The sequence below is a fragment of the Leopardus geoffroyi genome, chromosome B2 (assembly GCF_018350155.1).
Source record: "Leopardus geoffroyi isolate Oge1 chromosome B2, O.geoffroyi_Oge1_pat1.0, whole genome shotgun sequence".
In the NCBI taxonomy this organism is placed as follows: Eukaryota; Metazoa; Chordata; class Mammalia; order Carnivora; family Felidae; genus Leopardus; species Leopardus geoffroyi.
Genome location: NC_059332.1, coordinates 124,893,881 through 124,916,082, shown reverse-complemented (window position 1 = coordinate 124,916,082; position 22,202 = coordinate 124,893,881). Strand labels below are relative to the sequence as shown.

The following is a 22,202-nucleotide window of genomic DNA, read 5'->3' as shown; positions in this document are numbered from 1 at the left end:
CAGAATGATCATAAGACCAAACTAAACATTGTTAGTTTAGCAATGTGCCGTGTGGATGTGAGGCATTGCCCGGTGGGGTAGCCCGCAGTGTCCACAAGCAAGGACAGATTATGATTTACACGTTCTAACAAAGTCAAAGGGCAGAAACCCCCCAAATTTCTTCTTATTCCCCTACAGGAAGAAGGTGATATGGTAAATTCTACTATATTGAAACAACTGTCAGATTTCTTGGGAGTTGAGAGTACCAAAACACTAAAATATCCTTTTGTATCACCCAAGTATATCTTTAAAAAAATTTGTTTTTAATGTTTATTTATTTTTGAGAGAGACAGAGAGACAGAGCATGAGTGGGAGAGGGGCAGAGAGAGAGAGGGGGGGAGACACAAGATCTGAAGCAAGCTCCAGGCTCTGAGCTGTCAGAACAGATCTTGACATGGGGCTCAAAATCATGGACCTGAGCCGAAGTCAGACACATAACCGACTGAGCCACCCGGGTACTCCTAAGTATATCTTTTAAAAAAAAATTATTTAATTACAAATATATAACAAAAATTTGCTGCCTTAACCCTATACATAATTATGCATACAATTCAGTGGTATTAATTAAATGCACGGTTTTGTGCAACCGTCTCCACTGCCTATTTCCAAAACTTTTTCATCATCTCAGAAAACCTACACCCATTACACGGTAACTTTCCATTCTCCCCTCACTCTAGCCTCTGGTGTGGCCTTTATGGAAAAATGGTTTGGTACTTCTTCAAAAGGCTAAACAGAATGATCAGATGACCCAGAAATTTCTCTCCTGGGTCTACACCCTAAGGAATTGAGAGACTGTAGGCTGAAAAGTCTACTCTACTTTCTGTATGAACGTGCCTATTCTGGATATTTCATATAAGCGGAGTCATACAGTATTTGTTTCTGTGTCTGGCTTATCTCACTTAGCATAATGTGTTCAGGGTCCGTCCACGTTGTCCTGTGTGTTGTGTCATGTTTTGTTTATCTGTCGAGAGACAAGGTGTGGTTTCCACCTTTGGCTATGGTGAATAAGGCTTCAGTGAGCACGGGAGTGTAAGCATCTGTTTCAGTCTCTCAATTCCTTAGGGTCTAGACCCAGGAGAGAAATTCCTGGATCACCTGGTCATTCTGTTTAGCTTTTTGAGAAGTACCGAACTGTTTTCCATAAAGGCCACACCATTTTATACTCCCGTGAAGGTTCCAATTTTTCCAGGTCCCTGCCAATGCTTAATTTATCTCTTGTTTTAACTGTAGCCATTCTAGTAGGTGTGAACTGGTACTTCACTGTGGTTTTGATTTAGATTTCCCTAACGACGAATGACGTTGAGCATCTTTTCATGCGCTGATCGGCCATTTGTTCCATAGTTTGAGAAATTCATGTCCTTTGCCCATTTTTAACTTGTGTTGTCTTGTTGGGTTGTAGGAATTCTTTATAGAGTCTCGATATTAAAACCTTATCAGAAATAGGACTCACAAATATGTTCTATTCTTTCGACTGTCCTTTCACTTTCTGGATAATGTCCTTTGATGCACAAAAGTCTTTAATTTTGGTGAAGTCTGAGCCATCCATGTTTTTCTTTTGTTGCGTACGTGTGCTAGTCTATCTTCTTTGCTTTTCTCTCATTCATCCCCAGTGTCTCCTTTTTTTTTTTTTTTTTTTTTTGCAATCTATACATCATTTTGAATTTATGTGTCCACATTGCACTTGGTGCTGCTCGCACTCTCTCGTCCCGTGTCTACGCAAATCACTGCCTGTATCGCTCACAGGCAGGGAACGGTGCTCACGGCATCAACAGAATCATAAGCCCAGGCAGCACACTTCTCAGTACACAACTCTTCTTTCTCCTCTTCAGGTTTCATTTTTATTTTTTTATTTTTAAAAAATGTTTATTTATTTGGAGAAAGAACATGTGCATGCACAAGAGAGTGGGGGAGGGGCAGAGAAAGAGGGAGACAGAGCGTCCCAAGCAGGCTCTGTGCTGTCAGCTTAGAGCCCGACGCAGGGCTCAGTCTCACAAACCCGGAGATCATGACCTGAGTTGAAACCAAAAGTCAGAGGCTTAAGGGACTGTGCCACCCAGGAGCCCCCGAAGTTTCATTTTTAAAATAAGATATTTTTAGTGTTGCGCACTACTAGGCAAGGGAAAAAGCATGAGATCCTTTTCATTAGATGGAAATAATTTTAGTTTTGCCATTTACATAAGCACTACCTGAGCCAACACTCCAGTTCACCACTGCCTTTGGAAATACGTCAACCTGCAGATCGGATAACTGATACAGAGAAAGGACTCAGTTTCTCTAGTTTAATCCAAAAGGACCTAAAATAGAATACAAAAAAAGCCCACTCTGCATTTTATTTTTCACACTTCTGATTTTCCTGTGAAATATGACTGTATCATAAGATGGTAGCTTTTAAATATGCCCATGAAATTGGGGCATCTGGGTGACTCGGTCAGTTGAGAATCTGACTCTTGATTTTGGCTCAGGTCATGATCTCACAGTTTGTGGGACTGAGCCCTTTGTTGGGCTTCATGCTTAGCATGGAGCCTACTTGTGATTCTCTCTCTCCCTCTCTCTCTCTCTCTCTCTCTGCCCCTCCCCTGCTCATGCTTACGCGCTCTCTCATAATAAATAGACTTTAAAAAATTCCCATTGAAAAAATTACTTCCAAAGTTTTGAATATGCCTATTAATAGGAAGCAAAACCAAACCCATGGCCAATAAATAAAATCAGGTGACAAATGCTTATGAACCTCAAAATGTAAGCAGGTGTGAACAAGCTAACTTGCAGGAAGTTTAGAGGACAGAATCACATGTTATGCACCACTAGAAGGGGTATAACCAATAAAGTCCACATGGAAAACTCCATGGGACACTGGACCATACTTCTAACAAATGAATTGCAAAGGAGTGAAAAAGAGTTGAAGAGGAAAATCTAGAGATTGAAAGGGATTTAATAGACCTATCAGCCAAACATGTAGTGTGGATCTTATGTGAATCCTGAAAATTAACTGACATAAGAAAATAGGAAATGGTAACACTGAATGGATATTTGATGTTAAAGAATTATTATTTTTGGGTGTGGTCATGGAATTAATGGTTATGTTTGTTATCTGTGAAGAACACATACTGAAACATTTTCAGATGAAATGCTATGATTTGATCTAAGACAGAGGAAGCGGAGGGAACAGAGGGAGGGTGTGTGTGTGTGTGTAAATATACAGTAGATGAAGCTGGATGATGGGTACATGAAGGTTCATTATACCATTCTGTCTAGTTTTAGCCATGTCTGAAATTTCCATAGGCAAAAAAAAAAAAAAAAAACAAGGAAATTATTGGCTCTTGGAAACCAAAGGAATAGCATCTAAGAATGCATTAATTTTTAAGACTGACTTAAAGCCTTTGCCTTTCTTTTCTCTGATCTAGCTATATTTCATATATAGTTGTAACTTTGAAGGCCTAATGAATTGATAACGTGGAAAACTTTAGAGAGGTGGTTGGCGGTAACTTATCCATACAAAGATGGGCTGCCTAGGAAAAACAATGGATTAATGGTTTGCACAAATAGAAAGGGGATTCCTGACAGCAACCCTACACAAACCATGTACAACTGTTTTAAAGACTATATTATAGATAAACAACGTTAGTTTCTGTTTATAGTGGTCTGGGCTGCAGGTTTAAGAGGCTAAGCACAAATTATTCTTAACTAATCATTAAATGAAACCTCTATTAAGGCAACACCCAGCCTATTTCCAGTATTTTCACTGTCCTCTCCATTATTCTTTCCTATGGTTCTTCCTTACACCTATTCTCAACTAGTGAGGTTTTAGTGTCTATAATCCCTATGGAAGACTGTCAATCCTCTCACTGCTCTCATAAGTGGATTTATAATAGAAAAAGAAAACAAAAATTAAAAACAAATAAAAAAGCAAATGTAAAAAACCTCCCCTCCGAAAGTCCTTCTGCAAGGGTTTGAAACAACCTGTGATGCATAATAGACTCCTTTAAGGACATAATTTCTATGTCTAGATCTAGAACAGGGCAGGGTCGACGGACTCAGAAGACAAGTGTGAGCATGAGTTAACCCATCTGAAAATGTCCCCAAGTTACTAGACTGAACTCCAATCCTCGGGAAATTACATGGGAACTAATTTGAAACACATTCTTTGAAATTATTCTTTTAATGAGCCTTCAGTCCCACCAGCCACAAATAGATTCTCTCTTCAGTAGTGGCTTAATTTCCCCAGTCTCTAACCAAAGAGTCCTGCAGGAAGTAATTATATAATGATTGTGTTTCCTAGAAGGTATTAAAGACAATTACCAGCCAATTTAAGTACCAGTGCAACCACATTCCAATTTACTAAATTATAGAGAATTCAGAGTTAGAAACTATATTTAGCGGAAGCTGCACTCTGTTCACACTGAGTTTCGATGGAAACTAAAAAGGATGGGTTTGGAGACAAGACATCAAATGATGTTTTTAAAGAGTCCATGGAAACTTTAGGTAGCCGTGTTCTATTAGAATTAAAAACAATAGCAACAGAAATGGATGATCATTCTTATGATCTGTAAGTTACTGAACTCATGACTTAAGCTTCTGGGAATATGAAAGTATTTCGGTCCAGTCAACTAACTTACCAGTGTCGTCATCAAAATCAGACAGGACTGACTCAATGACATCCTCACTGCTCGCCGACTGCTCCTGAAGTCTTCGAGGCAAGCTAGCGAGTCGCCCGCTAAGGAATATTGGCTTCAACGGCATTTTGTAGATTTTGGCCAGTAACTGAAGAACGAAATATCAAGTGCAATTATATATTGGAAAAAGCTGCACTCTGGGTGTTAATGAAGAATAAAATTATATACCAGCCATATTCATGTTAGGGAAAACCAGAAAAGCTCTCAACGTATGAAAGTTCTAAGGTTGGTTGGGATTTGGAGGCATCTATCCCATGGAGGAGGTGAGACAGCATTCAGTACAAACCAAAAGGTGGAGAAAAAGACTCTTAGGGATACTTGTTCAGCATCTCAATTGCCTATGAATATTATAGACTTTTGTAAACCTTCCCAGGGAACCACAAAACAGGTCAAGAGTTTTTGCCTATGGGGGGAGTATTCTATGGGGATCACCGAGGAGAGAGTCTATAGGTAAATGGGATACTAGACTTTGATTTCCCCTTCCCTTCAGTCGACACCAAGGCACTGAGGCCAACAGTAAGTGGGGGAACGAAGGATTGTGTGGGCCAGGTGGGAGAGATGGAGATACAGGAAGCAGAACTGACAGACTGCCCTGGGTTCCACATTCCCCTCTCACTGCTATGGAGCCTGTCGCCCAGGAATCCGCATTCCTGGGCCAAACTCCCCTGGAGCCTCATGAATTAGAATTGTGCCTGCTGGGCCTGTCCTGTTCCAGAAGCCAGGAAAACAGCTGTGAGGGAGACAGAAAAAATTCCTGTCCTGGGGGTCTTACAATAATAATTTCGGACATAAAGGCTATAGAAACAATTAGGTGATACTAGAATGACCGGGGTATGTGGGAATGTTGGCAGGGAGTTGGTTCATAGCTCTGGTCTCTCTGAGGAGGTGATGTTCCTGATGAGATCAAGAGAAGGAGCATCCCACAGAGATCCAGGGAGGGGGAATTCTAGGCAGAGGAGATGGCAATAGCCCTGAGCGGTAAGGCACCGTGTATCTGAGGGGCAAAAAGTCCTTGTGGTTGGAGCCCAGAGTGAGAAGGAAGGATCTGAGGGTGAAAAGGTAGCTGCGGTTCTGTTGTGAGTGGGGCCTGGTGGAGGCAGCTGGGGGAAGAGGCGGGGGCTGGGTATCCTTTCTACAGTCCTAGGGCTTCATGCTATACCTGCTATCACCATGGGAGAGGTTCCACAGTCCAGAAGAGGCCTGGGGACAGAACCCGCAAAGACAGGACTACAACTACTGAGACAGGGTATCACTGAAGCCTGGGGGGGGGGGGCGGTGAGAAAGGGCTTCAGGAGGGACCATCCTCTGGTCTGGCGGCGTTGGACGCGGATGTTGGCAGTTACTGGATTTCGCACAATGAAGGTCGCTGTTTACTTGGATGAGCGCTGTTGCATGGGATTTCTTCACTACATCTTGGCCGACTGCATCCCTCTTTTGTTCCTGTCTCTCTCCACTGGCCGCACCCCCACCATCCACGTTCTGGTCCTATCGTGAGGACTTCCCGTGACCTCATGACTCCCTTCCTTACAGCCTGACGCAAACATAGAGATTAGGATGGTTCCTGCGTCTGAGTGTAAATGAGAAGTTTCAGAGACTGCAGTTCAGTTGTGCGTTCTAGTATATTTCCATTACTTTCTTCCTTTCCTTCCTGGAAGGGGTGGGGACAAAAATTTATACTAGAGCTGCGTGCAAGCACCGCCCCCGGTACCTGAGAGCAGCGCCGGAGGTAATCCAGGGCAGGCAGGCACAGGTCCGGGGACGTGGCTCCCGGTCCCGGGACACAGTCTCCTATTTCTTTACAGTCCACTTCCCCTGGCGGACAGAGATCGAAAAAATTACTCTCGCCTTCCTCCTTCAACAGGAGACCTGTTGAGCCACACGGCCTTCGCTCAATAAACGTCTACTGAAATAACCAGAAAACGTCACCCCAAGCTCTGCAACCCCGGAGACAGTCCTTTCTCCCCTCTGCACGTGTGCATCTTAAACACAATTGGGATCACAGCGTGCATCTTGTTTTGTTGGGAATATTCCATTTTGTGAGTCTCCTTTTCAGTAAGCAATGGACACTTTTTCTGGGTTCTTCTACCACAGTACCCACGGTGGCTGGACGCTGTTGCTTTGTACCTGGACACCCTGTAACTCACTTCACTGTGACCCTGCTACTGTCGGTATGACTCTGAAGCTTGATGATTAAGGAGAATCCTGGCGACAAGCCACATGTTGGGCTGGAATGAAGTGCCAGGCCTCTCTCTGTTTGGAAAAGAACCCATCGGCTACCAGTGCTCAGCACTAAATAGTGATGATAAATAAAGGCTCTGGGATGATCTAAACATCTGGGGCTTGGGGACTGAGACGACTGAATTGAGTTGAAATGATTTTTCTTTTTATTTTTTTGGTGGTATATATCTAGAGATTTCGCAGATCTGTAGAGGGCATCTAGATTTTCTATAGGTAAATACTAGTCGAGGATTATCATTCTTCTCATGCAATGAATCTATTCACATAGTTTTAGTAACTTTGTTCCACTGATACCGTAATTGTTTCCCATTGTCTACAAGGGTAGCAACTAGCACCCTCGCCCCGGGGGTAAACAGACCTAATTACTAGGCATTAGTTAAAATTCAGACAAAGAGGCATGTTTCTCCTTTAAAAAGAAGAGATAAACACTTGTATTTTAGATCAAGGATCACCTTTTTCTGTACAGGTTAGACAGGAAATACTTCAGGCTTTGCAGGTTCCCTTGTTTTTGTAACACCTTCTCAAATCTACTGTCGAAGCACAAAAATAGCTACAGACAAAAGACCATGGCTGTGTTCCGATAAACTTTATAAAATAAATTTTTTTTTTTTTTTTTGCCAATTGTTTGCCAACCCTCGGTTTGGATCAACACACTTCACAACGTGAAAACACAGCATAGATCAAATTCATGTTGAATAAGCCAAGCGGGAATTAAAAATACGCTGGTTTCTTAGCCTGTTGATCACAGTGAGCCGTCCCAAAGTTTTTTTGTTGGTTTTAACCAAGGCCGCCGCGGTACACATCAAAGTCTATGCAAGTGGCGCCCCCTGGAGTCCGGGGCCGTCCACAGCCAGCAGGGCTGTACTGGAGGCCCCTGAGTACCCCCCAGGCTCCATGCTCCCTACAAATAACTCCACCTTACACTTCACAGAAAAAACCATCCTCCTTGTGCATCCCGATAATTCTGCATCTCCATTTGCTGCCCTTAACTCCCTCCTTAAGAGAAAATCTCACGTTTGTAACACGCTGTTAGGCATCTCCCCTCGAGTGGAGTTTCACAGAAGTTCCACAGGTCCAAAGGTCCAACGTCAATACTTTCTCCTCTCCTCCACACCTAACCTGCTCTCCTTTTGAATGTCCTAACTCTGGGCAGCACCAGCCTTTGTAGGAAACGTGGGGAACGGGAGCCATCCTCGGTTCCCCCTCCCCGAGCCCCCATTCGGTGACAAGCCCTGCAGACCCCACCTCTGCCATGTGCTAGAGCCAACTGCATTCTCTCCACAATCCGCCTGCCCGCAGCTTCTCGCACCCCCGTATGGGGAGATGTGCCTGCCAGAGTTTAGTGCCTCACCGTGCATGTGACTGGAGTACTCTTTACTTAATAACCCTCCCCGCACATTCTGGATTCCCTGACTTGGCACGCGGCACCCTTCACAACTGCCCCCTTCCTTTCTTTCCAACTGATCACCCACCATCCCTCTTATGTGGGTACCTTCAGCGTACTTTGTCTTTAGGAAAGTAAACCCATGGCTTACCCCACCAAGTTCAAATGTCACTTCCCCTTTGAAGCTTGCACCTAGCCCCCGCTACCAAACATCTGTCTCAGCGGCTTGTTCATTTCAGCTTACGTGTCTTTTTTTTTTTTTTTTTAGTAGCCTCCATGAAAATATTCATCTTACTGAATTGTAACAATCAATTTATATGTGTTTCCTAGAAGAGCCTGTGAGCGTCTCACAGGCAGGAACCTCTCCCATGTTTTATTCATCTTTCTATTTTCACATAGATGTGCCCACATAGCAGGCACTCAACTGTTCACTGAATAACAGAGGAACAGTCATTATGACTCTTCAATGAGATATAAGACTGTGACATAATAGTAAACACATATACTGGTCTCTGCTCCCGGTTCCTGGCACATAGCTCCTAAAACCTTTGTAACTTCCCAAGTGACAAGAGTACTAGAAGCATCTTTTGTTCTCATATTAGGTCTTTGACTCCAATTCCTGACACCGAGCTCCTACAGCCTTGGAATTTCCTGGATGGTAGGAATATCTATTGTTCTGATTGAGGCAACAGCCGGTGGGCTCCTGGCTGTGGACTGGTCACCAGAAAGATCAAGCCATGACTAGAACATCCCCTTCCTAACTCCTAAACAGAGTTAAAGATCTGTCATGCCTACGTGATGAAGCCTCCATAAAAACCCCCAAAGCATGGGGTTCAGAGATCTTCTGGGTTCGTGAGCACCTCTACGTGTTGGGAGGGGAGCACCCCTCAACTCCGTGAGGACAGAAGCTCCTGTGTTTGGGACCCTTGTGGACCTTGCCATATGTATCTCCTTTGGCCGTTCACCTGTATCTTTTATTATATCCCTCATAGGAGAAACTGGTACACGAGTTCCCCTGAGTTCGGTGAGTTGTTCTAACAAATAACCAAATCCAAGGGGCAGGGGTTATGGGAAGCTCGTATTTGTAGCCGAGTCAGAGCCGTGGGTAACCTGGGGACCTATTTGTGCTTGGCATGTGAAGTGGGGGGCAGCCTTGGGGGACTGAGCCCCTAACCTGTGGAGTCTGTGCTAACTCTGGGTAGTGTCAGAATTGAATTGGATTGACCCAGCTGGTGTCGCAGAGTATCACGTGCTGTGAGGGCCGCCCCCTTCCCCCATCCAGTATTGGGAGTGTGGTAGTCATAGGGGAACAAAGGAGGTACGCAGGAGTGCGTTTTTCTCAAACAAAAGCTGAATTTTCTACGACCTAATACAAAGATGCATACTTTAAGTTCTTCTTATGATTAAGATTATTTAGCTTCTATTTAACATACAGCAGAATTAAAAAAAAAAAATCGTATGCTGTACTTCAGAAGAAATCTTCCTCTGAAGCCCAATTTGTAACATCAAGAAGCAAGCGGCTGCGATGGTTACCCCTTCCGCTCAGTCCTCTGTTTCCCAGGGTGTACGTAATAATAGAATAAAGCATATATGATAAATAATAGACTACAACAACAATGGTCTACAGATCAGACCTTGTTGCCTTCAGGCGCTATCCTGAAACTTGCATTTTGTTCCTGGTCCCTAAAAAAAAAGGGAGCGTGAGTGAAGTCACCTCGTTTCTCTGTGTCCAGTTTTCTTTTGCAAAGGACTTGTGAATTATTTAGCAAAAATTAAAAAATATATATATTATGGACTTTATATTGCCCTTATTTAAATTGTTCTTAGCCTCCATGTCTCAGAGCACTCCAGGGCGAAGTTCTCAAAACTTTAAGATTTAAGTTCCTTCTAAAATTTCTGGTTTTAGGAACTGCTGGCAGAAACTAACTGCCCTCCCCTCTCATCCCAGGTAGCTTGCGCTTTATAGAAACCTGCTACAGCAGGTCGTGTTGTATAGCAGGACTCTACTTTGTTAAAGTATTGCTAAATTAAGCAGAAAATCAGCTTAGTAGACTCTGACACCCACAAGGCCTCCGAGAAGGGGGACTTTGACATTCCAGAGAAATTTTATGATTAACAAGGCCCAGGGGAAGGCATGCTTGATTTTTTTTTTTTTTTTTTTTTTTTTTTTTAGGAGGAGCTGGGAACTCAGGCGGAGGCCGCCAATTATGGGACATCGAGGATCGTAGTTCCTGCATCGGGGCAGTTACTGAATACAGTACCGAATATTCTGAGACTCAAAAAGAAGTTGGAGCAAAATAACACATAGATTGAAAACGTGCTACAAGAGTGTCCCGTGAACACGATGAATGACAGCAACCCTGGACAGAATCCAAGCTGCTTTCACGGTAAGCTTTCTGCTCCTGAGTAGACAGCACAATGCCATCTGCGTATCGCCCAGGCTTGCTTGCTTGCTTGTTGCCAAGCTTGTTCTTGGGCCTGTCTCCGGGCCCTTCCACACAAAGTCATCCAGGACGGGGCCCCCAGCTGTCACGAGGCATGGAAAGAAGACCCCACTTACCCAGTCCTTTGACAAACTTCATAAGGCACATGATGTAACTCGTGGCTGCATTGGCAAAGACCTGGATGTTGTCGGTATTGAGAAAAGCTTCAAATACATCAAACACTGGAGCTTGGCCTTTTCCTGAGGGGAGGAGGTTGTAGAATTGTAAGAAAATGAAGTCTGTACCCTTCAGGCTGTCCATACTCTCAGCATCTTCCATGGGGTCTTGGAAAAGGCCTATCGGAGGAAATCCCTGGCCTTTTGACGGAGCGCACAGTACTGTCTTTCTCAGCTTTGCCTGCAGGGGGAGCTGCAGGAAGGCTACAAATACCAAGACCTCGGTAGACAAGAGATGAGGGCAAACAGCTGAATGCAGGGCTGAGGCAACGTGTGAGTCTACAGGGTAGTGAAACATGCGGGCCTCTGGGATTCTCCTGCACGCACAATTATAGGGAAGGGAAGGTTTTAGAAAAGCCCTGATGGCGTATTCTGATTGACTCATAACTGTGCAGAAAAGAGTTCACAGGCTTGAGGCTGCTATTCTTAGAAGGCCTGCTTTGCAAGATTTTTCCTTGATTGGTATCTGGGAACTGGGTTCTCAGAATATTCCCGGGCAACAGTTAACTGATAAGGGTGGTTCACGGTGCCTAGACTGTGCAAACAACATGGTTTGTTCCGAATACTTGCTTTCCTTTGGGGAATCTGGGATTTTGGTGGGTGCTAGGTAGAGGGTACGTATGTGGCCAGCTCTTAGCTGGGTCTCTAATGGGCTTTGCTGGGAAGAAACAGCCTCATGTTGCTGCATTTTCACTACTAGGGAAGAGTATGCTCTGTGGGACCTTCATGGGAGGCAGAGAGCACACGAAACCTGCACAGGGATGTCCCAAGATTCTCTGATTTTTTTGCTCTGATCCTCTGGCCTGTCCTTTGTATGTTGCCATGATAAATCTCGGCTGTGAGCCATGTAATAAATCTGAGCCATGCAACAAGACTTAGTGTAACTATAGGCTGAGTCCCATGAACCCCTCTGGTTGGTTTCTGAACGTATCAGTAGTCTTGGGGACCACGCACTGACAGAATACCCATGGTTGCTGGGCATGCTCTATGGGTCCCCATCCATTTCCAGCCAAACCCAATTTCCTTAACTGGGATTCTACTACATGATGATGCTTTCCTGCTTCTTACTAGCAAGTGAATAATGTTTTCCTTTTTGCCTTTAGGAATGAACTCAACACAGATAGGTGTAACTGAAACAACAAACAGGAGTGTCAGTCTTCTGTCTAATCTGTCCATAAGAGCAGGGCCTGATTCATGCTCAGGGTTCTTGGCCTGCTGGCAGAACTCAGAACGTGTGTCCCTGCTCCACCAGATTGTTCCCTGCCGGAAAAACATGGCTGCATGGCGGTCTTCCCTATTGCTCTGTTTCTTTAGATAGCATGAAAACGGACATCAAGAACTAATGCTTTATAACAAGAATCATCCACATATATTTCCCTCTCACTACCCTCACTTAACAGAGGACTGGAAATGCTACCCAGAGCAACTAGGCAGGAAAAGATAAAATAAAATGCACCCAAATCAGAAAGGAAGAAGTACAATTGCCCGTTTGTAGGTTACGTGGTCTATTTTATTTAGAAACTCCTCAAGACTCCACCCCAAACTTTAGAACTCATAAAAGCGTTCAGTAAAGTTTCGGGATACGAGACGAACACACGTTCTTACCCATGGAGTAATCGCCAACCAGATACTCCTTCACTTCAGACTTGTTCCCACTGTGCACCGTTTCCAGGGCACTGAACAAGGACCTCCATCCTGACTGGATCTGGGTGGAACACACTTCAACCAGCTCGCCGATGGATGTGACAACCTGGCGGAGGCAAAGGAAGTAGCGCTTAAACCTTCTTCCTTACAAGCAGCAGGAGAATTTCTGGAAAGGGGGATACGCTTCTCTGGTCCCTATATCTGGATCAGTGGCAGTGAAAAAGAAAAACCAGAATTCAGCCAAACTCACTCAAAAATCTACATTAGCAGCCACATTGCATTAATTTGCATTCTGCTAAAGACTTACACTGTTGAGCAACTGTTCACACGCTTGTTAGCCATCCATAAATGTTCTGCTGTTGTTTTTTTTTAAATTGGGTTTTTGTCTTCTCATTATTGACTTTTTATTAATGAGTTATTAGAGTTCTTTATGTATTCTAGATTCAGGTCTTTCCTGGGGCGCCTGGGTGGCTCAGTCAGTTGAGCGCCCGGCTTCGGCTCAGGTCATGAGCTCGTAGTTTGTGAGTTCAAGCCCCGCGTCAGGCTCTGTGTTGACAGCTCAGAGCCTGGAGCCTGCTTTGGTTCTGTGTCCCCCCCTGTCTCTGCCCTCCCCCCGCCCCCCGGCTCATGCTCTCTCTCTCTCCCTCTCTCGAAAATAAACACACATCCAAAAAAAAAAAAAAAAAGACTATTAGATTCAGGTCTTTCCTGAGATATAGGATTTATACATATTTTGAAATAGTTTGGCCTTGTCTTTTTATTTTTTAATGGTGTCTTTTGAAGAACACGTTTTTACTTTTGATGAAACCTCATTCATCAATTTCTCTTCTTATGGATCATGTTGGTGTCATTCCTTTTTTAAAAATTTTTATTTTTGAGAGAGAGAGAGAGACAGACAGCATAAGCAGGGGAGAGGCAGGGAGAGAGAATCCCAAGCAGGCTCTGCGCTGTCAGTACAAAGCCTGATGTGGGGCTTGAACTCACAAACCGTGAGATCATGACGGTAAGCCTAAGTCGGACGCTCAACCAACTGAACCACCAGGTGCCTTCATGTTGGTGTCGCTTCTGAGAAATCTTTGCCTAACGCAAGGTCCCAAAGATTATTTCTAGTAATATTCACCATATTAGTGTGCATTTTGCCTGACATCAATACAGCCACCCCAACTCTTTCATGGTTACTATCTGCATGGCATATCGTTTCCAATACTTTACTTGCAATCTGTTTGTGCCTTTGAATCTAAAATCTGTCTCTTGTCACCTGCATATTATAATATCTTATTGCTTTGTCCAGTCTTAGAATCTCTGCCTTTTGATACTTTTAGTCAATTCGTGTTTTCTAACATCTTTGAGACATAAATCACATACCATAAGATCGACCCATTTATACTGTATAACTTTTTTTTTTTTTTTAGCATATTCAAGGAGTTGTGCAGCAATCTAATCAGTAGTCTAATTTTAGAGCATTTTCATTACCTGCCTGTGTCCACCAAAGCCAGCACCTGGGGACGGTCATCCTTCCCACCCAACCCTACCCTCCACTCCAGGCAATCCTTGGCCTACTTTGTATCTCTACTGATTTGCTTATTATCGACGGACATTTTACATAAATGCAATCATACAAAATGTGGTCTTCTGTGACTGGCCTTTTTTACTTAGTGTAATGTTTCTAAGGTTCATCCATGTTGTAGCACAAATCAGAACTCATTTTTTTTTATTGCCAAATAATATTTTATTATATGGAAATACCACATTTATCCATTTATCAGCAGATGGAATTTACGTTGTTTCCAACTCTCTGGCTATTATGAATAACATTACTATGAATGCTTGTGTCTAGATTTATATGGATATATATTTTCATTTTTCTTGGGTATGTACCTTTGGAGGAACTGCCAGACTGTTTTCCATGGTGGTGCATTTAACCTTTCTGTCAGTAGCACATGGGAATTTTGACTTCTCCACACTCTCATCAAAACTTAGTATCTTTTATCTTGGAGTCATTCTAGTGGGTTTGAAGTGATATCCCATTGTGGTTTTGATTTGCATTTCCTTAATGACTAATGACATTGAGCATCTTTTTGCCAACACATATTGAATGCTATTATTAACGATGTCTTATTTAGGTCTGTCATTTTATTATTTGTTTTCCACATATAATGTGGTTTTTGTTCCTCTGTTCCTCCTATACTGCCTTGTTAAACATGTTTTTTTTTTTAGATGAAATTTATTGTCAAATTGTATAGAATCCTTTATCTACTTTTAATTTATTATTTGTGTTATTCTCTTGACTGTTGCCCTAGGGATAATATACATCCTTAATTCATCACAATATTCAAGTTAATACTGATGTAATTCTGGCAAAATCTAGCAAATTTGCTTCTAAATAGTTTCATTTTCTCCCCCTTTGTTCTGTTATGGTTATTTATATTTTTATATTTAATAAGTCCAAAAATAGAGTGTCAGAGTTAGCGCTCTAAACATTTTTAAAACAAAAAGAAAAAATACATAAATCTTTTTATATTTACTCACATAAGAACCATTTTTTCTTGTAAAACTGATTTACTATCTTGTTACCTCCTTTTAGTCTGAAGGCATTCATTTAGTATTTCCTTTTTTAAACCCTTTATTTTTGAGAAAAAGAGCGCACAAGCAAGGGAGGGGCAGAGAGGGAGGGGGACAGAGGATCCAAAGGGGGCTTTGTGCTGACAGCAGTAAGCCTGACGCGGGGCTCAAACTCATGAACCATGAGCTCACAACCTGAGCTGAAGTCGGATGCTTAACCGACTGAGCCACATTTAGTATTTCTTATAGGTCTGTTAGCAAGAAATTCTTTCAATTTTTGTTTATCTGAGAATGCTTTTACTTCATCGTTATCTTTGAAGGGTAATTACTCTAAATTATTCACTGACTTTTTTTTTTTTTTTCTTCCAGCACTTTCAATAGATCATTGCATTATCTTCTGGCTTTCATTCTCTCTGGAAAAGCAGCAATTAATCTTATTGTAGTAATGAACTATTTTTCTCTTGCCGCTCTCAAGGTTTTGTCTTTGAGCAGTTTGACTATAATGTATCTACTGTGGATCTCTATGTATTGATGCTAATCGGGGTTCCATTATTTTTTGAAATATGTTTTCTCACCCTTTGTCTTTCTCATCTATCTCTGAACTCCCATGCCACATAAGCTTGATATTTTCCCACAGGTCTTCAAGGTTTTGTTTCTGGTCAAACAATCCTCTCCAATCTTTAGAATGGATAATTTCTACCAATCTACCTTCAAAGTTCACGAATTCTTCTGCCATTTCAAATAATTTTCATTTCTTTAGACTATTTTTGAGTCATTGTCATCATATTTTCCTTTCATTCTTTGAACATATTTATAATAGCTATTCTAAAGACTGTCCCTCACCTCCACTATCTGGGCTCATTCTAAGTCACTTTCTGTTTGTTTGTTTGTTTGTTTGCCTCCCCTCTCAATGTGTCACTCTTTTTTTGTCTCTTTGCATGTTCTTTTCTTTTTTTTTTTTTCCTGTAAATTTGACATTTTATATAATAGAGTGTAGCAATGCTGAATGCTGATTAATTTTTCTGATTTTTTTTTTAATAAAGGGTTGGACTTACAGTGTGCAACATCTCTTCCTATGTATGAGAAGCCAAAGTCTCTGGCTCAGTTTCTTTTTTTTAAATTTGTCATGTCTTAGCCTTACTATCTTGTATTCATCCCCACGTCTGCATAGGTTAGTGGTCAGCTGATGAAGCGGGAAGAAGTTGTGCTCAGATAGCTTGAGCCTTTAAGGCTCCCATTCTCTTCAACCGATCCATGTGTGTAGGTTGAGGAAAATATTCCAAGGTTAACCAGTTTTCAAGTTTCCCTGGTTTTTACCTACTGATGGTGGTATTTGTATGGTCTATCTTACACCATGTTTCAGTCAGCCAGAGATGTGCAAGGAACTTACCTAGTCTTTCTATTAAGTCTCTGGTTTTCAGAGACTCATGTTACATTTTCTTTAAAAAAATTTTTTTTTAATGTTTATTTATTTCTGAAAGAGAGAGATAGAGCATGAGTGGTGGGGGCGGTGCAGAGAAGAGAGGGAGACATAGAATCAGAAGCAGGCTTCAGGCTCTGAGCTGTCAGCACGGAGCCCGATGTGGGGCTCAAACTCACGAACTGCTAGGTCATGACCTAAGCTGAAGCCGGATGCTTAACTGACTGAGCCACCAGCTGCCCCCAAGACTCATGTTACGTTTCTTACCGGTTCACTGCTCACTGCAACCTTAGGCTAGCAAAGTGGCAGGGTTCCCCTGTTCACTTCCTAATGAATTCACCACGTTTAGTTGCCAAACCAATGGTCTTTTTTCATCTTCTTCAAACTAAGTCCATCACTTATAGGAGAAACACTGATGATTTTCCAAGTTAGCTCCACACTGGTCAAACTCCTATTCTTGCCAATATCTTGAGAGCAAGGGTGATGGGTATGGTCTTTGCCAGAAAGTCAGGCACTTCCGCTGTTCCCAACCAAAGTTGTATCAGAAACTATTTCTACACACAAATGCTACTCAATTTGTTGTCTGTCCTTGGTCAGTCTCTAGAAACCTGAAAGTGTTGCTTTTGACAATTTTGTCCTGTTTAATACTTGATTTTTGTGAGGAAGATCCGTTAACTTTTTCATGCCACCGTTGCCCAAATCCCTCCTGTCCTAAATCTTCCTCAACATATTTAAGCATAGTAATTTTTTTATTATTTTTAAAATAATTTACTTATTTTTTAATTTACATCCAAGTTAGTTAGCGTATAGTGCAACAATGATTTCAGGAATAGATTCCTTAATGCTCCTTACCCATTTAGCCCATCCCCACCCCCCACAACCCCTCCAGCAACCCTCTGTTTGTTCTCTATATTTAAGAGTCTCTTATGTTTTGTCCCCCTCCCTGTTTTTATATTATTTTTGCTTCCCTTCCCTTATGTTCTTCTGTTTTGTATCTTAAGGTCCTCATATGAGTGAAGTTATATATTTGTCTTTCTCTGATTAACTTCACTTAGCATAATACCCTTTAGTTCCATCCATGTAGTTCCAAATGGCAAGATTTCATTCCTTTTGATTGTCGAGTAATACTCCATTGTGTGTGTATGTGTGTATGTATGTATGTAGGTATATACACACACACACACATACATACCATATGTATGTATATACATACATACATACCATATCTTCTTTACCCATTCATCTCTCAGTGAACATTTGGGCTCTTTCCGTATTTTAGCTATTGTTGATAGCGCTGCTATAAACATTGGGGTGCATGTGCCCCTTCGAAAGAGCACACCTGTATCCCTTGGATAAATATCTTGTAGTTCAATTGCTAGGTCCTAGGATATTTCTGTTTTTAATTTCTTGAGGAACGTCCATACTGTTTTCCAGAGTGGCTGCACCAGTTTGCATTTCCACCAACAGGACAAAAGAGATGCTCTCTCTCTCTGCATTCTTGCCAACATCTGTTGTTGCCTGAGTTGTTAATGTTGGCCATTCTGACAGGTGTGAGGTGGTATCTCACTGTGGTTTTGATTTGCATTTCCCTGATGATGAGTGATGTTGAGCATTTCTTCATGTGTCGGTTGGCCATCTGGATGTCTTCTTTGGAGAAGTGTCTATTCATGTCTTTTGCCCATTTCTTCACTGGATTGTTTTTTGGCTGTTGAGTTTGATAAGTTCTTTATAGATTTTGGATACTAACCCTTTATCTGATATGTTGTTTGCAAATACCTTCTCCCATTCCGTTGGTTGCCTTTCAGTTTTGCTGATTGTTTCCTTTGCAGAAATTTTTATTTTGATGAGGTCCCAATAGTTCATTTTTTGCTTTTGTTTCCCTTGCCTCCAGAGACATGTTGAGTAAGAAGTTGCTGTGGCCGAGGTCAAAGAGGTTTTTGCCTGCTTTCTCCTCAAGGATTTTGATGTCTTACATTTAGGTCTTTCATCCATTTTGAGTTTATTTTTGCATATGTCGTAAGAAAGTGGTCCAGGCTCATTTTTCTGCATGTTGCTGTCCAGTTTTCCCAGCACCATTTGCTGAAGACACGGTCTTTATTCCATTGGATATTCTTTCCTGTTTTGTCAAAGATTGGTTGGCCATACGTTTCTGGGTCCATTTCTGGGTTCTCTATTCTGTTCCATTGATCTGAGTGTCTGTTTTTATGCCAGTACCATACCGTCTTGACGATTACAGCTTTGTAATAGAGCTTAAGTCCAGGATTCTGAGGCCTCCAGCTTCGGTTTTCTTTTTCAAGATTGCTTTGGCTATTCGGGGTCTTTTCTGGTTCCATACAAATTTTAGGATTGTTTGTTCTAGCTCTGTGAAGAATGCTGGTGTTATTTTGATAGGGATTGCTAAGCACAGTTATTTTAAAGTCTGTCTCTGATAACTCTGATGTCTGGATCCCTGGCTGAGCATGCACGCATGTGTGTGTATTTTTATTGTTTTTCTTTTTGTTTTCAATGACATGTTATTTCCTTTTTAAAAATATTTTACTTTTATTTTTGAGAGGGAGAGGGAGAGAGAGAGAGAGAGAGAGAGAGAGAGAGAGGCAGGCAGAGAGAGAGGGAAACACAGAATCTGAAGCACGCTCCAGGCTCTGAGGTGTAAGCACAGAGCCTGATGCAGGGCTCGAACTCACGGGTCGCGGGATCATGACCTGAGAGCCAAAGTTGGACACTTACCCGACTGAGCCACCCAGGTGCCTCAACATATTATTTCCTAATGAGCCTGATTAGTTTTTGATTGAATGTAGACACTGCACATGCAAATCAAGAAGTAATCTGAATCCTTGGGATGACGTCATCTTCTAGCAGAGAGGTATTCTGCACTATGGCTGGCACTAGAACTCTCAGTTATTCATCTCGTGTTAGGAATTGGGATTACTCCCCGTTATGACTAGTCTGTTTAAGTTTCACTCCTCCTCCTAATACGTCCCCCTTTTCTCTTCACGGTTCTGCCCCGAGAGATCAGTGTTTCATTAAAGACTCTAATCTTGCTTAGTTTTTCAATCTTTAGCTTCCTCTTCTGAGATTAGAGGATTCCAGTTCACGGAAAGTAGTCTCAGGCACCAGGTACAGACTCTGGGTATTCTTTTTCTCCTAGATACTGGCCTCATAGCTATCGAATACATAGTTGTATTCCAATGCCTTCCAGTGACTGAACAAAAAAATTTTTTTATCCAACTTTTTCTGGTTGATCCCTGTGGGAAGTTGATCTGAACTATTTAATTCACTATTATTGAACCCCCCCCCCCCATACACACACACAATTTCGAGTTTAGATATTAACTTGCATTTTCCTTGCTTTCATTTCCTTAAGCTTATTAGGCATTCTTATTTAATATTTTGCAGGCCAAGATGCCAATATTTCAATGCTCTCTAGTCCTAATGGTACCACCTGTTCCTTCGGCAGTTCCCTCTGACTGCTGCCTTGTTTCCCTGTGTGTTTTGTAATATTTTGTAAATGCTGTGAACTCACATATGCTGGAACTTTATTTGTGGGATTCTTTTGTGGCCCGATTTGAGAAGAGTTCCTCTGGAGGAATTTCTGTTGCTTCTGTCACGTGCCTGTATAAGGCTTCTCAGTCCACCAGCGTGGTCTAATTTCATATGCTGACCCTATAGAAAGGCTAGCTTATCATTTTAAATCCTACAGAGTTTTTTTTTTTTTTTTTAATCTTTATCAAGAGCCAATGTTAGGGACAGGCTGCTAGTATCCTCACGGACGGTGATACTTGGATTTATTACTCATTTACCTTTGGCCTGAGTGAACCCCAGTGTTGTAAGGTTTGCATCGAGATCTGTCTCCCATTCCCGTGGCCTCAAGAACGTGATAAGCAGAACTCAGCTCCAGCTGATGGCAAATCCCCTCGTGGCAAAGCCAGCCTTCCCGTTACTTAGTTCTGGACATCTTAGTATTCTTTACTTTCTTGCCAGAAAGCGTCAACGTGCTTCAAAGGGATTTATAAACCTTTACTTAACACTGTTGGTAGGTTTCAGAGCGTGGGTCTGGGTTCCTAGCCCACCGTCACGCTAGACATGAAGTGTCCAGAGGGTACTGTAGTGATCAAGAGTAGGGGAGAGGTATGTGAAAGTGTAGACCGCCACAGCCAGATTGCCCCGTTTCGAACCCCGGTGCCACCAATCACTAGCCGCGCATCTAGTTAGCTAAAGCGCTTCCCCTCTCCGTCACAGATTCCACGGCGGGTTAGTAGAAAAATGAAATCTGCAAAGGCTGCAGAGCAGTGGCAGCCAGCGTAGTCAAGAAGAGCCCGCGGTGGGGCTGGCGACGGCGACTTGAACGGCACCCTGACCTGGTCCTGGACGTCCTCGTCGCACAACTCCAGTTGCATGATGCGCTCAAAAGGCCGGAAGAGGGCTTCGTTGAAGTGAAAATGGGGCGGCTCGTTCCAGTCGGTGAGGACCTCCGTCAGTATGTCGTGGATGAACGAAACAGCCTTCTGAGACACGTGTCTTTCCTTATGGCAGGCAGCCTGCGAAATTCGTGAGAGAGAAGAACACCGTCAGGACTTCGGGAAAATGGTTTCTGAGGTTCCTAACCCCTCCACTGTAGGGAGGTAGAAGCAGCAATTCTGTTAAAGAGAAAAAAAAAAAAATCCAAGGAACAAGTATAGATAAACAGGACACTAAAATTCAATGTTTAATCATTTAACCGAAGCCCAGACACAACTCCAGTTTTACTTTAATATTTCGGGAAAAATAAGAGCTTCTAGTAATTTCTTTTTTTTCCCCCTTATAAAGTTTCAGTTTTCTTGGGCGTAGAGAACGCATGGACCATCGAGACACCAGAACCTAGTTCAGGGAGTTGCCCATGCTCTCATTTTTAGCCATGCCCCAGGTATGAAGATCAGATGAGACATCGTCCCTCAGAGAGGCGGGCCACCTGCACCGATAGTGCTCTGATTGGGTCACATCTTTGGATCTTTAGCAGTCCTCTCTCACACGGGCCCTGGGCTTGGATGTCTGACCTGCTCTGGAAAATGGGACAATATCGAACACTGCATGAGTAGAGAACTGAAAAGTTGTTCTGATTCGGGGTCTGCCCTCTTGCTTTCCTCGGGAATCCTAAGAATGCCGCGTCAATGAGCGAGGGCTGGTCTGTTGAAGGGAGAGAGACCATGGCGAGAGGCCCACTTGTCCAGCCCACCTAGCCAAGGCCACCGGGAGCCAGCCGACCACAGACGTACAAGCGAGGCAAGCTGAGATCAGCCAAGCCTGGTTCAGACCAAAAGGGCCCCGCTGAGCCCAGCTCAGATTTCTGACGGACAGAATCATAAGCTAAGTAAATGGTTATCGTTTTAAATGGCTAGGTTTTCGGGGTGGTTTATTATAGTGTAACAGATAACTGATACACGGTTCTTCCATGAGCAAGTTGTTATTTCCTTGCTAGAATGTTCTCAGTTTAGTGAATTAAGTCCAAAAAAAAAACCACCAAACCTTTATTTTATGACATAGCTCTACCAGATGAGCACTAAAGAAGGAGTAAGAATAGTTTTTAATGAAAAACAAGGCAACAGTTTT

The 22,202-nt window shown here is 42.6% G+C and overlaps 1 protein-coding gene across 6 annotated transcripts in view; it reads right to left on the bottom strand.

The window, feature by feature from the left end:
• The window catches only part of ARFGEF3 (ARFGEF family member 3), a 184,220-nt gene that overhangs the window by 24,519 nt on the left and 137,499 nt on the right, over positions 1 to 22,202 (bottom strand). For all 6 annotated transcript variants that reach the window (XM_045499782.1, XM_045499783.1, XM_045499784.1 and 3 more), the window contains 5 exons: positions 20,975 to 21,154; positions 12,596 to 12,740; positions 10,892 to 11,014; positions 6,418 to 6,521; positions 4,653 to 4,797 (listed from right to left, as the gene is read on the bottom strand). In XM_045499782.1, the coding sequence (XP_045355738.1) occupies positions 4,653 to 4,797; positions 6,418 to 6,521; positions 10,892 to 11,014; positions 12,596 to 12,740; positions 20,975 to 21,154 (697 nt within the window). The remainder of the gene's footprint in view (positions 1 to 4,652; positions 4,798 to 6,417; positions 6,522 to 10,891; positions 11,015 to 12,595; positions 12,741 to 20,974; positions 21,155 to 22,202) is intronic.